General features: G+C 45.3%; 1 protein-coding gene across 1 annotated transcript in view; it reads left to right on the top strand.

Annotated features, from left to right (window-relative positions):
• Positions 1–12,873, top strand: part of WSCD2 (WSC domain containing 2) — a 263,422-nt gene that overhangs the window by 223,939 nt on the left and 26,610 nt on the right. Inside the window, exon 8 of the mRNA XM_075273551.1 lies at positions 858–1,058. Coding sequence (XP_075129652.1) covers positions 858–1,058 — 201 coding nt within the window. The remainder of the gene's footprint in view (positions 1–857; positions 1,059–12,873) is intronic.

Raw genomic sequence — 12,873 nt, 5'->3', positions numbered from 1 at the left:
CCACCCAAGGACTATCTGACTTTCTATCACACGTCATCCACATTCGCAGAACGTGGCGGACGAGACAGAGAGAGGAGATTTGTGGCATCTTTGGTGTAAGAAAGGACCTTGCACCAAAGATGTGCCAAATTATCCCAATCAGAAAACTGGAATAGATGGGATAAAATTTCCCCCAAATATCTCTTAAGTAATAATTTTAACATTCAACATTTCTTCTGCGGTTGCACACCTCAATGTGTCCTTCTTTACTTTTTTTCTTGGCAGTATCATATCCACATGAAATTTATGTTTGCTCTACTAAACAGAGTTTAGCTAGTACTCATAAATAACTGTAAATGCCTGTAGAAATGGATTCTACATATATAAAGGAGTAAGAGTGAAATGCTATGGTAATGTGGAGTTTTGAATCTTATACACAGTAAAAAAAAAAAAATTGATTTATTGTAAAATATGATACAGTGCCATTCATATACTCTGTAAGGGCATGTTATACAATCTGATTAAAAAATGAATAGAAATGTAATCCGTGATGCATGTGTAAACAGTGACTAAAGCATCAATCATTTTAATTTTGCATTATGTACTAGGAGATACTATTCTGTAATCTCTTACTTTACAAAACATGTTCTTAAGAAAAAACATTACAAAATTGCTGATACCATAAAATGACTAAGGCCTATTGTATTGGCATAAGTAACATTATATAGTTTTGCCATGATATTGTATAATATACATTACAATATAATTATATCGTGATTATAAGTGACGTTGTCTGCTATAAAACAAGTAAGCCCTTGGAAAGGTATTGTGACAAAAGTTTTCAACAACAGTTTTGTTTTCTTGTGTACATTATGCAGGCTTTAAGGGGGAGCGAGATCACTGGAGAAATGGGCGCACCGTTTGTATAAAGACTCATGAAAGCGGAAGGAAGGAGATTGAAGCTTTTGATGCGGCTGTTTTGCTAATTCGAAATCCATACAAAGCATTAATGGCCGAATTCAACAGAAAATATGGTGGACATATTGGATTTGCATCTCAAGCTCACTGGAAGGGAAAAGGTAATGGTTTATTCTTTCTACTAAGAGGGTGTAGACAGCTATTTAAAGTTGCAGTTTAAGTTTTTCTCATAGGAATATAGAAATCACATTTTGACCTTGCCTTTATGTTGATGTGCCACAAAGATGACCAGCTTTCAACGCAACATGAGTTTGTGATATTCTGTAACATACCTGCCATCTTTGAAGTTGGTAAAATAACAATGATTAAGTTGCATCTGGAAACACCTCTGGTTAAGACACTGAACCACTTGGTTTTGCTCTTAGTGGAAGTAGCTACATATGCTGCCCCCATTTTTTTTTTTTTTATTATTATTTTTTTTTTTAAATGTAGATTGTGAGCCCCACAATGTACATTTTTTTTCCCTATCAGTATGTCTTTTTTGGAATATGGGATGAAAATCCATGCAAACACAGGGAGAACATACAAACTCCTTGCAGATGGTTTTTTGCCCTTGGTGGGATTTGAACACTAGGACTCCAGCGCTGCAGTGCTAACCACTGAGCCACCGTGTGGCCCCCTTGCTGCCCCCATTTTCTGACAGATATCTGCAAAATTGTGGAGGACCATTCCTGAAAATTAGCGACTGTTGCGGAAAATTCAGGACAGTTGGCACAATACTGTATGTTTATGTGGCCACCTAGGGTTTGTGTTATGATTTAGTGACATACTATACCAGATATGACCTTGCCTGTACCTTGACCTTGCTCCTGCTCTGTCTGAGTCTGCTGTCATCTATGCTGGGACTACTAAAGATACCAACCTGGTAGTCCCCTTAAGAAAAGACCAGATCCATTTTGGCCCAGATATTTTGCGGACTGTTTGGCTCCCTTCATCTTCCGCTCCATCATCTGTATTTACACCTAAACATGACCTCCTTCTTGACGGAATCACTACCACTTGGAGGAAAGTTCGCGACCATCTGTCTCCACATGTATCTCCACTCCTTCCTGCCTCCCTCATTCCCTTTACATTGCCTGGTTTGCCGTTGCAAGAAAGTATTGATTTGGATATCTGGGACAAATTCAACAATCTTCGAGTTTCTGACTTGTTTGTGGACGGTAAACCTCTCCCTCTCACGGACCTTCAAGCCTTAATACCTGACACACCTCTGAACTTTCTGCACCACGCCAGAATACGGTCATCTCTCCTCTGTCTTCTCAAGCTATACTCCCCCTGCAGGAAATTTACGCCTTTTGAACGTTCTCTTAAAAAAGCAGAAGTTGTACCTATTTCCATTTCTATTTGTCGTAAATTTCTTCAAAATGATGAAGTGATGGAGAAACCACCATATTTAGCAGCATGGGAGGCTGAATTGAACCGTTCTTTTGACGATTCTGAAATTGCCTCCATCCTTTCCAATTCCCATGGCTTCTCTACATGCATCAGATTCCAAGAAATGCACTACAAGCTCCTGGCGAGATGGCATAGAACGCCTGTATGGCTACACAGACACAATCTTACTGACTCAGACCTTTGTTGGCGCTGTAAAACGCTTCCTGGCTCTCATTTACATGTATGGTGGTCATGTGAAAAGATACGACCGTTCTGGGAACAAGTCGAATCACATATCTCACTTATCGTTGGACATTGCCCCCCTTTGACTCCAGAACTGGTGCTTCTATCTCTACCGCAGAATGAGTTTTGTCCTTCCTCAAAAGACTTACCAACCATTCTCTTGGAAGCGGCAAAAATCCTTATTCCTCTCTTCTGGTTACAACAACGCCCACCCTCGATCAAACTCTGGTTGGAGAAAGTGTTTCAACTCTCTAAATTTGAGGAAATTGTGAGTTGGACCAACAGCACCCATGATCGTTACCTCAAATTATGGTCTCCATGGCTTTCCTTTGTTGATAGTCGTCGCTACCTAAGACAACTGATACTGGCTGATTGACCTTTTTCCATCTCCGTCTTCCCGTTTTCTTTCATACTTCTACTCTCCCTTTTATGTGCTTACCTCCCCCCCCCCTCTTCCTTCCATCCAATTACTTGGAATACCAACTACTGAAATACAGGAGCTGTTGTTCTCATACTTTCAATGTGTTATATTACATTATTGCACTATTACCTTATTGCCTTTTTGCGTTTACTAGGCTCTCATATTTTGTTCTTTGTTTATCATATGTCTCGACTACATTATTATACAATTTTGTAATTTTGTATTATTTCTGCCTTGATACTGACACTTTCTCATGGAAAATTGTAAAACCTTGCTCAAAATAAAGTATATAACAAAAAAAAAAAAAAAAAAAAAAAAAGAAAGGACCAGATCATTGTGTAGGGGTTAAATGCTGATTAACAGGGAACTACTTAGACAACATTTTCAAACCGAAGTCTAAACCAGTTAGGTGTCACAGTGGGTCCACATCTGCTGTGCATTACAAAAGGTTTTCAATCAAAATGTGCCCTTATTAATGTGATTACAGATGGTCTATATCACAATGTGGACAGCATTAATCAATATTACGGCTAGACAACGCATTTCTAGAAAACATCTAGATAAAACATGACCAGCTCTAGAACAAGATTCTGTGGATAGATTACTGCAAGATTAAGTTGTGTTATGTTAGCGTTCCAGAAGTAAATATCAGAAATTATCAGGAGCTGACTGATAATAGAGAGCACTAAGACTAGCTGCTTAAATCTTATACAGTGCTAAAAATGGTTTTACCAGCACCAGCTGCAAGGCTAGATTGACTTTGCTGAATTTATTGTATGAGTTATCACCACCAGAAACCATATGGAAATAAATGCTCCACTATCTGAAACCAAAAGCAGAATCCACAGGGCAACACAGTGGCTCAGTAGCTCAGTAGTTAGCACTGCAGCCTTGCAAAGCTAGAGTCCTGGGTTCAAATCCCGCCAGGAACAACATCTGCAAGGAGTTTGTATGTTCTCCCCATGTTTTCATGTATTTCCTCCCATTCTACAAAGACATACTGATAGGAGAAAAAAAGTACATTGTGATCCCTATATGGGGCTCACAATCTACATAAAAACATACCAGAATCCACAATTAACTTACGGGCAGATCCTAAATTAGAATAAAAGTCCAGTTAAATGGTCCGTTCCAAGAGGTCATGTCAGAGGCAGAATCAGGAGACAAATAGAGATGAGCGAACACTAAAATGTTCGAGGTTCGAAATTCGAATCTAACAGCCGCTCACTGTTCGTGTGTTCGAACGGGTTTCAAACCCCATTATAGTCTATGGGGAACATAAATTCGTTAAGGGGGAAACCCAAATCCGTGTCTGGAGGGTCACCAAGTCCACTATGACACCACAGGAAATGATGCCAACACCTCTGGAATACAACTGGGACAGCAGGGGAAGCATGTCTGGGGGCATCTAACACACCAAAGACCCTCTATTACCCCAACATCACAGCCTAACAACTACACACTTTACACACTCGATACCACCTCTCTGACAGTAGGAAAACACCTTGAAACATGTGTATTTGGCACTTGCAGTGAGGAGAGCTTGTCACCAGCAGTGAATTTGGCCCTTGTAGTAAGTTGAGGTTGGCACCATTTGTTTTGAAAATCAGGGTGGATTGAGCCTCTAACCAGCAGAGTTTGGGCAAATTCATGGTGGAGGGAGCCTCTAAAAACCCCAGTTTGGACCAATTCATGGTGGAGGGAGCCTCTAAAAACCCCAGTTTGGACCAATTCATGGTGGAGGGAGCCTCTAAAAACCCCAGTTAGGCCAAATTCATGGTGGAGGGAGCCTCTAAACAGCCCAGTTTAGACCAATTCATGGTGGAGGGAGCCTCTAAACAGCCCAGTTTGGACCAATTCATGGTGGAGGGAGCCTCTAAACAGCCCAGTTTGGACCAATTCATGGTGGAGGGAGCCTCTAAAAACCCCAGTTTGGGCAAATTCATGGTGGAGGGAGCCTCTAAAAACCCCAGTTTGGACCAATTCATGGTGGAGGGAGCCTCTAAACAGCCCAGTTTGGGCCAATTCATGGTGGAGGGAGCCTCTAAAAACCCCAGTTTGGACCAATTCATGGTGGAGGAAGCCTCTAAACAGCCCAGTTTGGGCAAATTCATGGTGGAGGGAGCCTCTAAACAGCCCAGTTTGGGCAAATTCATGGTGGAGGGAGCCTCTAAAAACCCCAGTTTGGACCAATTCATGGTGGAGGGAGCCTCTAAAAACCCCAGTTTGGACCAATTCATGGTGGAGGAAGCCTCTAAACAGCCCAGTTTGGGCAAATTCATGGTGGAGGGAGCCTCTAAACAGCCCAGTTTGGACCAATTCATGGTGGAGGGAGCCTCTAAAAACCCCAGTTTGGACCAATTCATGGTGGAGGGAGCCTCTAAAAACCCCAGTTTGGACCAATTCATGGTGGAGGGAGCCTCTAAACAGCCCAGTTTGGACCAATTCATGGTGGAGGGAGCCTCTAAACAGCCCAGTTTGGGCCAATTCATGGTGGAGGGAGCCTCTAAAAACCCCAGTTTGGACCAATTCATGGTGGAGGAAGCCTCTAAACAGCCCAGTTTGGGCAAATTCATGGTGGAGGGAGCCTCTAAACAGCCCAGTTTGGGCAAATTCATGGTGGAGGGAGCCTCTAAAAACCCCAGTTTGGACCAATTCATGGTGGAGGGAGCCTCTAAAAACCCCAGTTTGGACCAATTCATGGTGGAGGAAGCCTCTAAACAGCCCAGTTTGGGCAAATTCATGGTGGAGGGAGCCTCTAAAAACCCCAGTTTAGACCAATTCATGGTGGAGGGAGCCTCTAAACAGCCCAGTTTGGACCAATTCATGGTGGAGGGAGCCTCTAAAAACCCCAGTTTGGACCAATTCATGGTGGAGGGAGCCTCTAAAAACCCCAGTTTGGACCAATTCATGGTGGGGGGAGCCTCTAAAAACCCCAGTTTGGACCAATTCATGGTGGAGGGAGCCTCTAAAAACCCCAGTTTGGACCAATTCATGGTGGAGGGAGCCTCTAAACAGCCCAGTTTGGACCAATTCATGGTGGAGGGAGCCTCTAAACAGCCCAGTTTGGGCAAATTCATGGTGGAGGGAGCCTCTAAAAACCCCAGTTTGGACCAATTCATGGTGGAGGGAGCCTCTAAAAACCCCAGTTTGGACCAATTCATGGTGGAGGGAGCCTCTAACCAGCAGAGTTGTGGGAAATCAGGGTGGTGGGAGCCTCTAACCAGCAGAGTTGTGGGAAAGCAGGGTGGAGGGAGCCTCTAACCAGCAGAGTTGGGGGAAATCAGGGTGGAGGGAGCCTCTAACCAGCAGAGTTGGGGGAAATCAGGGTAGAGGGAGCCTCTAACCAGCAGAGTTGGGGGAAATCAGGGTGGAGGGAGCCTCTAAAAACCCCAGTTTGGACCAATTCATGGTGGAGGGAGCCTCTAACCAGCAGAGTTGTGGGAAATCAGGGTGGAGGGAGCCTCTAACCAGCAGAGTTGTGGGAAAGCAGGGTGGAGGGAGCCTCTAACCAGCAGAGTTGGGTGAAATCAGGGTGGAGGGAGCCTCTAACCAGCAGAGTTGGGGGAAATCAGGGTGGAGGGAGCCTCTAACCAGTAGAGTTGGGGGAAATCAGGGTGGAGGGAGCCTCTAACCAGCAGAGTTGGGGGAAATCAGGGTGGAGGGAGCCTCTAACCAGCAGAGTTGGGGGAAATCATTGTGGAGGGAGCCTCTAAAAACCCCAGTTTGGACCAATTCATGGTGGAGGGAGCCTCTAACCAGCAGAGTTGTGGGAAATCAGGGTGGAGGGAGCCTCTAACCAGCAGAGTTGTGGGAAAGCAGGGTAGAGGGAGCCTCTAACCAGCAGAGTTGGGTGAAATCAGGGTGGAGGGAGCCTCTAACCAGCAGAGTTGGGGGAAATCAGGGTGGAGGGAGCCTCTAACCAGCAGAGTTGGGGGAAATCAGGGTGGAGGGAGCCCCTAGTATTAGCAGAATTGTGCAACGCTTATGGTGGATGAGTATGAGGATGCGGAGGAATTGGAGAGGTTGAGCACAGACATGGAGTTTCATGTTGGGGTGCTTTACACAGGTGGGCACAAAAATGAAGGCTCTATCCAGTGGTGGTTCATTTTTATCAAAGTGAGCCGGTCGGCACTCTCAGCTGACAGACGGGTGCGCTTGTCAGTGATGATGCCACCGGCTGCACTGAACACCCTCTCAGATAGGACGCTGGTGGCAGGACAGGACAGCACCTCCAAGGCATATAGGGCAAGTTCAAGCCACAGGTCCAACTTCGACACCCAATACGTGTAGGGCGCAGAGGAGTCGGAGAGGACAGGGCTGTGGTCGGAAAAGGTATTCCCGCAACATGCGCCTATACTTCTCACGCCTGGTGACACTAGGACCCTCCGTGGCGGCACTTTGGCGAGGGGGTGCCATCAAGGTGTCCCAGACCTTAGACAGTGTGCCCCTCGTTTGTGTGGACCGGTGAGAACTTGGTCGCCTACTGGAGGAACTGCCCTCCCTGCCACCAACGTCACATGCTGGAAACATCTCCATCATATTCTGCACCAATTGCTTGTGGCAAGCATTGATGCGATTGGCCCTCCCCTCTACCGGAATAAAAGAGGAGATGTTGTTTTTATACCGGGGGTCAAGGATAGCAAAGATCCAGTACTGGTTGTCCTCCATGATTTTGACAATACGCTTGTCGGTTGTAAAGCACCCCAACATGAACTCAGCCATGTCTGCCACAGTGTTAGTTGGCATAACTCCTCTGGCCCCACCGGAAAGTTCAATCTCCATTTCCTCCTCATCGTCCATGTCTACCCATCCGCGCTGCAACAATGGGACGATTCGAAGTTGCCCGGAAGCCTCCTGTATCACCATCACATCATCGGACAACTCTTCTTCCTCCTCCTCCTCCATTAAACGCGATGAAGCGACAGATGTGTGGACCTACTCTCCAGCTGTGACGGATCAGATGCTATCCCTGACTCCTCTGTGTGATCTGAGTTATCCCTGATGTCAATCAGGGATTCTCTCAGAACACACAAGAGCGGGATTGTAAGGCTCACCATCGCATCCTCAGAGCTCACCCTCCTTGTGGACTCCTCAAACACCCATAGGATGTCACAAAGGTCTCTCATCCATGGCCACACATGGATGAGAAACTGAGGCAGCTGACTTTGTGGCACCCTAGGGTTTTGTAGCTGGTATTCCATCAAAGGTCTTTGCTGCTCAACCACTCTATTCAACATCTGAAACGTTGAGTTCCAGCGTGTGGGGACGTCGCACAAAAGCCGGTGTTGTGGCACATGCAGGCGTTGCTGGAGAGATTTTAAGCTAGCAGCGGCTACTGTCGACTTGCGAAAGTGGGCGCACATGCGCCGCACTTTCACCAGTAGCTCTGGAACATTGGGGTAGCTCTTTAGGAAACGTTGCACCACTAGGTTGAAGACGTGGGCCAGGCATGGAACATGTTGGAGTCCGGCAAGCTCCAGAGCTGCTACCAGGTTCCGGCCGTTATCACAAACGACCATGCCTGGGCCCAGGTGCAGCGGCTCAAACCATATTGCCGTCTCATCGAGGAGGGCATCCCTCACCTCGGAGGCAGTGTGCTGTCTGTCCCCCAAGCTGATCAGCTTCAGCACGGCCTGCTGACGTCTACCAACACCAGTGCTGCAACGTTTCCAACTCGTAGCTGGAGTCAATCTAACAGCGGAGGAGGAGGCGGTGGCGGAGGAGGAGGCGGTGGCGGAGGAGGAGGAGGGGGGTGTTCTTCTCGTGTCCCTGCCAGGAATGTTAGGCGGGGAGACGAGGTACACCGGGCCAGTTTGGGAAGCAGTCCCAGCCTCAACTACATTCACCCAGTGTGCCGTCAGTGAAATGTAGCGTCCCTGTCCGCATGCACTTGTCCACGCGTCGGTGGTCAAGTGGACCTTTGTGCAAAGCGCGGAACTAAGGGCCCGCCTGATGTTGAGTGACACGTGCTGGTGCAAGGCGGGGACGGCACACCGGGAGAAGTAGTGACGGCTAGGGACGGCATAGCGAGGTGCCGCAGTTGCCATCAGGTCCAGGAAGGCGGGAGTTTCAACAAGCCGGAACGCCAACATCTCCTGGGCCAGCAGTTTAGCGATGTTGGCGTTCAAGGCTTGCGCGTGTGGGTGGTTAGCGGTGTATTTATTTTGGGAGGAAGGAGGACAAGACTGTTGGGTAATAGGAGGAGAGGAGGCAGAGTCTGACTGGCTGCTGGACAATGTGCTGTAAGCGTTATCCGACAGCCATTGCAAGACCTGTTACTGGTTCTCGGGCCTACTAAGGTTTGTACCCTGCAGTTTAGTTAATGTGGCAAGCAACCCTGGCACTGTGGATTGGCGCAATGCTTGCTGCCCCACAGGAGTAGGCACGGGACGCCCTGTGGCTTCACTGCTACCTTGCTCCCCAGAACCATTCCCCCGACCTCGCCCACGGCCTCGTCCACGTCCCTTTCCGGGAGCCTTGCGCATTTTGAATTCCCAGTCAGAAACTGGCACTATATGGCAGTAGCAAGAAATGAGGGTATTTGTAAACCCAATATATTCTTGGAATTCCCAGTCAGACAATGGCACTATATGGCAGTAGCAAGAAATGAGGGTATTTGTAAACCCAATATATTCTTTGAATTCCCAGTCAGAAACTGGCACTATATGGCAGTAGCAAGAAATGAGGGTATTTGTAACCCCAATATATTCTTGGAATTCCCAGTCAGACAATGGCACTATATGGCAGTAGCAAGAAATGAGGGTATTTGTAAACCCAATATATTCTTGGAATTCCCAGTCAGACAATGGCACTATATGGCAGTAGCAAGAAATGAGGGTATTTGTAAACCCATTACATTCTTTGAATTCCCAGTCAGACAATGGCACTATATGGCAGTAGCAAAAATAGTGGGTGTATATCGCCCCAATTCTATTGCTAGGGGACTTGCAGGGTATTTCTGGGGTGAAGGTGGGGGGGCACACCGTTGGAACGGGGATTTGGGGTGTATATATGGGGTATACGGGAATACACTGTCAGTGTATTCCATTCAGGATCCTGGGAAAGCTGGGTTGCGGCGATTGAGCCCGTCAGTGCCACGTTACACTGACAAGCTTCTCCCTGGAATTGAAGTTATATGTAACCCCAATATATTCTTTGAATTCCCAGTCAGACAATGGCACTATATGGCAGTAGCAAAAATAGTGGGTGTATATAGCCCCAATTCTATTGCTAGGGGACTTGCAGGGTATTTCTGGGGTGAAGGGGGGGGGCACACCGTTGGAACGGGGATTTGGGGTGTATATATGGGGTATACGGGAATACACTGTCAGTGTATTCCATTCAGGATGCTGGGAAAGCTGGGTTGTGGCGATTGAGCCCGTCAGTGCCACGTTACACTGACAAGCTTCTCCCTGGAATTTAGCTCTTACAAGAGCTGTTGTGGTTGTCTTCTCCTTCCTATCCTAGCCTGTCCCTGCCTACCCAGAATCTAAGCCCTAGCTAAATGGACGGAAACCTCCGTCCCCGGTGAATTGCAAGCTCAGAATGACGCGAAGCTGGGCGGCGCTGTTCTTTTAAATTAGAGGTCACATGTTTTCGGCAGCCAGTGGGTTTTGTCTACTTTTTTCAACGTCACCGGTGTCGTAGTTCCTGTCCCACCTACCCTGCGCTGTTATTGGAGCAAAAAAGGCGCCAGGGAAGGTGGGAGGGGAATCGAGTAATGGCGCACTTTACCACGCGGTGTTCGATTCGATTCGAACATGCCGAACAGCCTAATATCCGATCGAACATGAGTTCGATAGAACACTGTTCGCTCATCTCTAGAGACAAATTAATAACCAGAAACAAGCCAAGAGTCTGAATAAAGCAATCAAACACATAAACACACGATCAAGGTTTAGACTAGAGCTTCACTAGTGTACTAAATTAGCCGGCATCTGATTCAGGAACAAATGGGTTTATATGCCTCCTCAGCTGCTAATTGAACAAGCACAGGGAACTTCTGATATAGCAGAAACTTCTCCCTGAAACATTAGATTTCCAAAAGTGTACAGAATCATCAGTGACATTAGATATCATAAACGGTGATAATTCACATTTCACTAAACTCCCCATTAACATACAGTAGATCAAAGCTATACAGCATTGAGTGGTGAACAATATTCCTGATTAAACCCAATGGACATTTTTGCCTCTTTTCAAACCAATTTCATGCGCGTTATTGGAAGATATGAACCTGTCTATTTTTCAACAGAAAGGGACTTGTAATAAATAAGAAGCATCATCTGTGAATGTAGCTGATTAACATTGTGTGGAGAGCCCTGTCGCTGTAGCTCAGTGTGGGAATAGCATCAGTAGCCCTCTAGGAGCTCTTTGGAGGCATATGGTTTTGCTCAATTTGCTGAATTTTACTTTTCATACAATTCTAGTCTGTCATCCTTTTTTTTTTATCTCAGCTGACAAAGGAATCCTGATTTATTGTTATTATCATAGCTCAGAGAAAATGAATAGCAGCTATGTTAAATTAGTCTATTTTGATGCAATTTTAATATAACTCAGAATTAGAAATGATATTAACTGGAAAATTGTAGTCATTTTGCAGCGAAAATTAATTGTAAACTCCATTGTGTTTTACACCTGCCATTCCAACACTTTCTTCATTTGTCATTCACCCCAGCACATAATCTAGACTCATTTATATGATATAATTTATGTGGCCCAATATTAATCAAAAATTCTAAACAGATCATCTTGTTTTTACAACCACAGATATTATATTTTTTAAACGGTCATTTAATCTCTTGTCTTGCTTACCGAGACATGAATTATTGCTAATGTCAAGCCTTCTGATGCTTCATGAAAAACACCCATATTCCGAACTGCAGGATGACTACTGTTGCTGGCACATGACGACAGTAACACCATATTTGTTTTGGAACATGATTGTATAATTCTATCATGTTATTATAACAAAACCATTACTGCACTGAAAGTTTTCATGTACTTCTCCATGTAGCAGCTGAGCCCAGCTGCTATAACACAAGGTTAATACGCAAAGCATCGACTTGTGTAGCTAAGACAGTAATTATAATTTCCACAACATTTAATATTTAAGGATCTGCTTTGTGCTGCAGTGAGATTACATCCGAGATATAGACCCTTTATGTACACAAATATAAATCCATGCTGATGGGAACACGTACGAAATCCTGATCCAGAGGTAATTGTTCCCTTTGTCCATGTTATAATCTATACATATAAATTGTAGCTTTTTCCTAGCCTAGCTTAGCTTCTAAGGTGTTTGCTTGCTTTATATTCCATCTCCGCACAGCTTGCACTGCATGGTCTACACTGGCTATACATACAGTACAGATGGTGGGCGCCGCTAATTTGCTATTTGTAACTTAACGTTGTGAAATGAACTCCATTTAAGAGGTGTCAGATATTGAAGTCGATTGCACAGCTGTTGTCTTTTACATATTGTATCATTAGATGTGGCTTTGGCAGCAAGTATATGACTAGTTGGTGATGTACCTGAGTCTAAAGACTTTTATTGTGGGATATTGTATCCCGATCCATAACTACAGGATAAGTCCTTTTTTTTAAGGGGATTTTCTATTTGAGACATTTATAGCATAGGTTATACCGTTCCGACATACAGATGTATCCACATTCAACTGATCTCCAACTTGGCTAAAGATTCTCATTTGTCTTAAAGCCAATTCAGCACAATATCACAACGTTCTACAAAAACATTGAATGGCTGCAATTCACCCTCCGCCACATAGAGAGAAATAGGAAATGAGCCTATCGCATTGTTGTAAAGTGTCATGAAACCGCGCCATGTTTAGGAAAATAGATTAACTTGTAATGCA

The sequence above is a fragment of the Leptodactylus fuscus genome, chromosome 1, assembly GCF_031893055.1.
Source record: "Leptodactylus fuscus isolate aLepFus1 chromosome 1, aLepFus1.hap2, whole genome shotgun sequence".
Taxonomy (NCBI): domain Eukaryota; kingdom Metazoa; phylum Chordata; class Amphibia; order Anura; family Leptodactylidae; genus Leptodactylus; species Leptodactylus fuscus.
The sequence above is the reverse complement of the archived record's forward strand: the minus strand, read 5'-3'. Positions and strand labels throughout refer to the sequence as shown.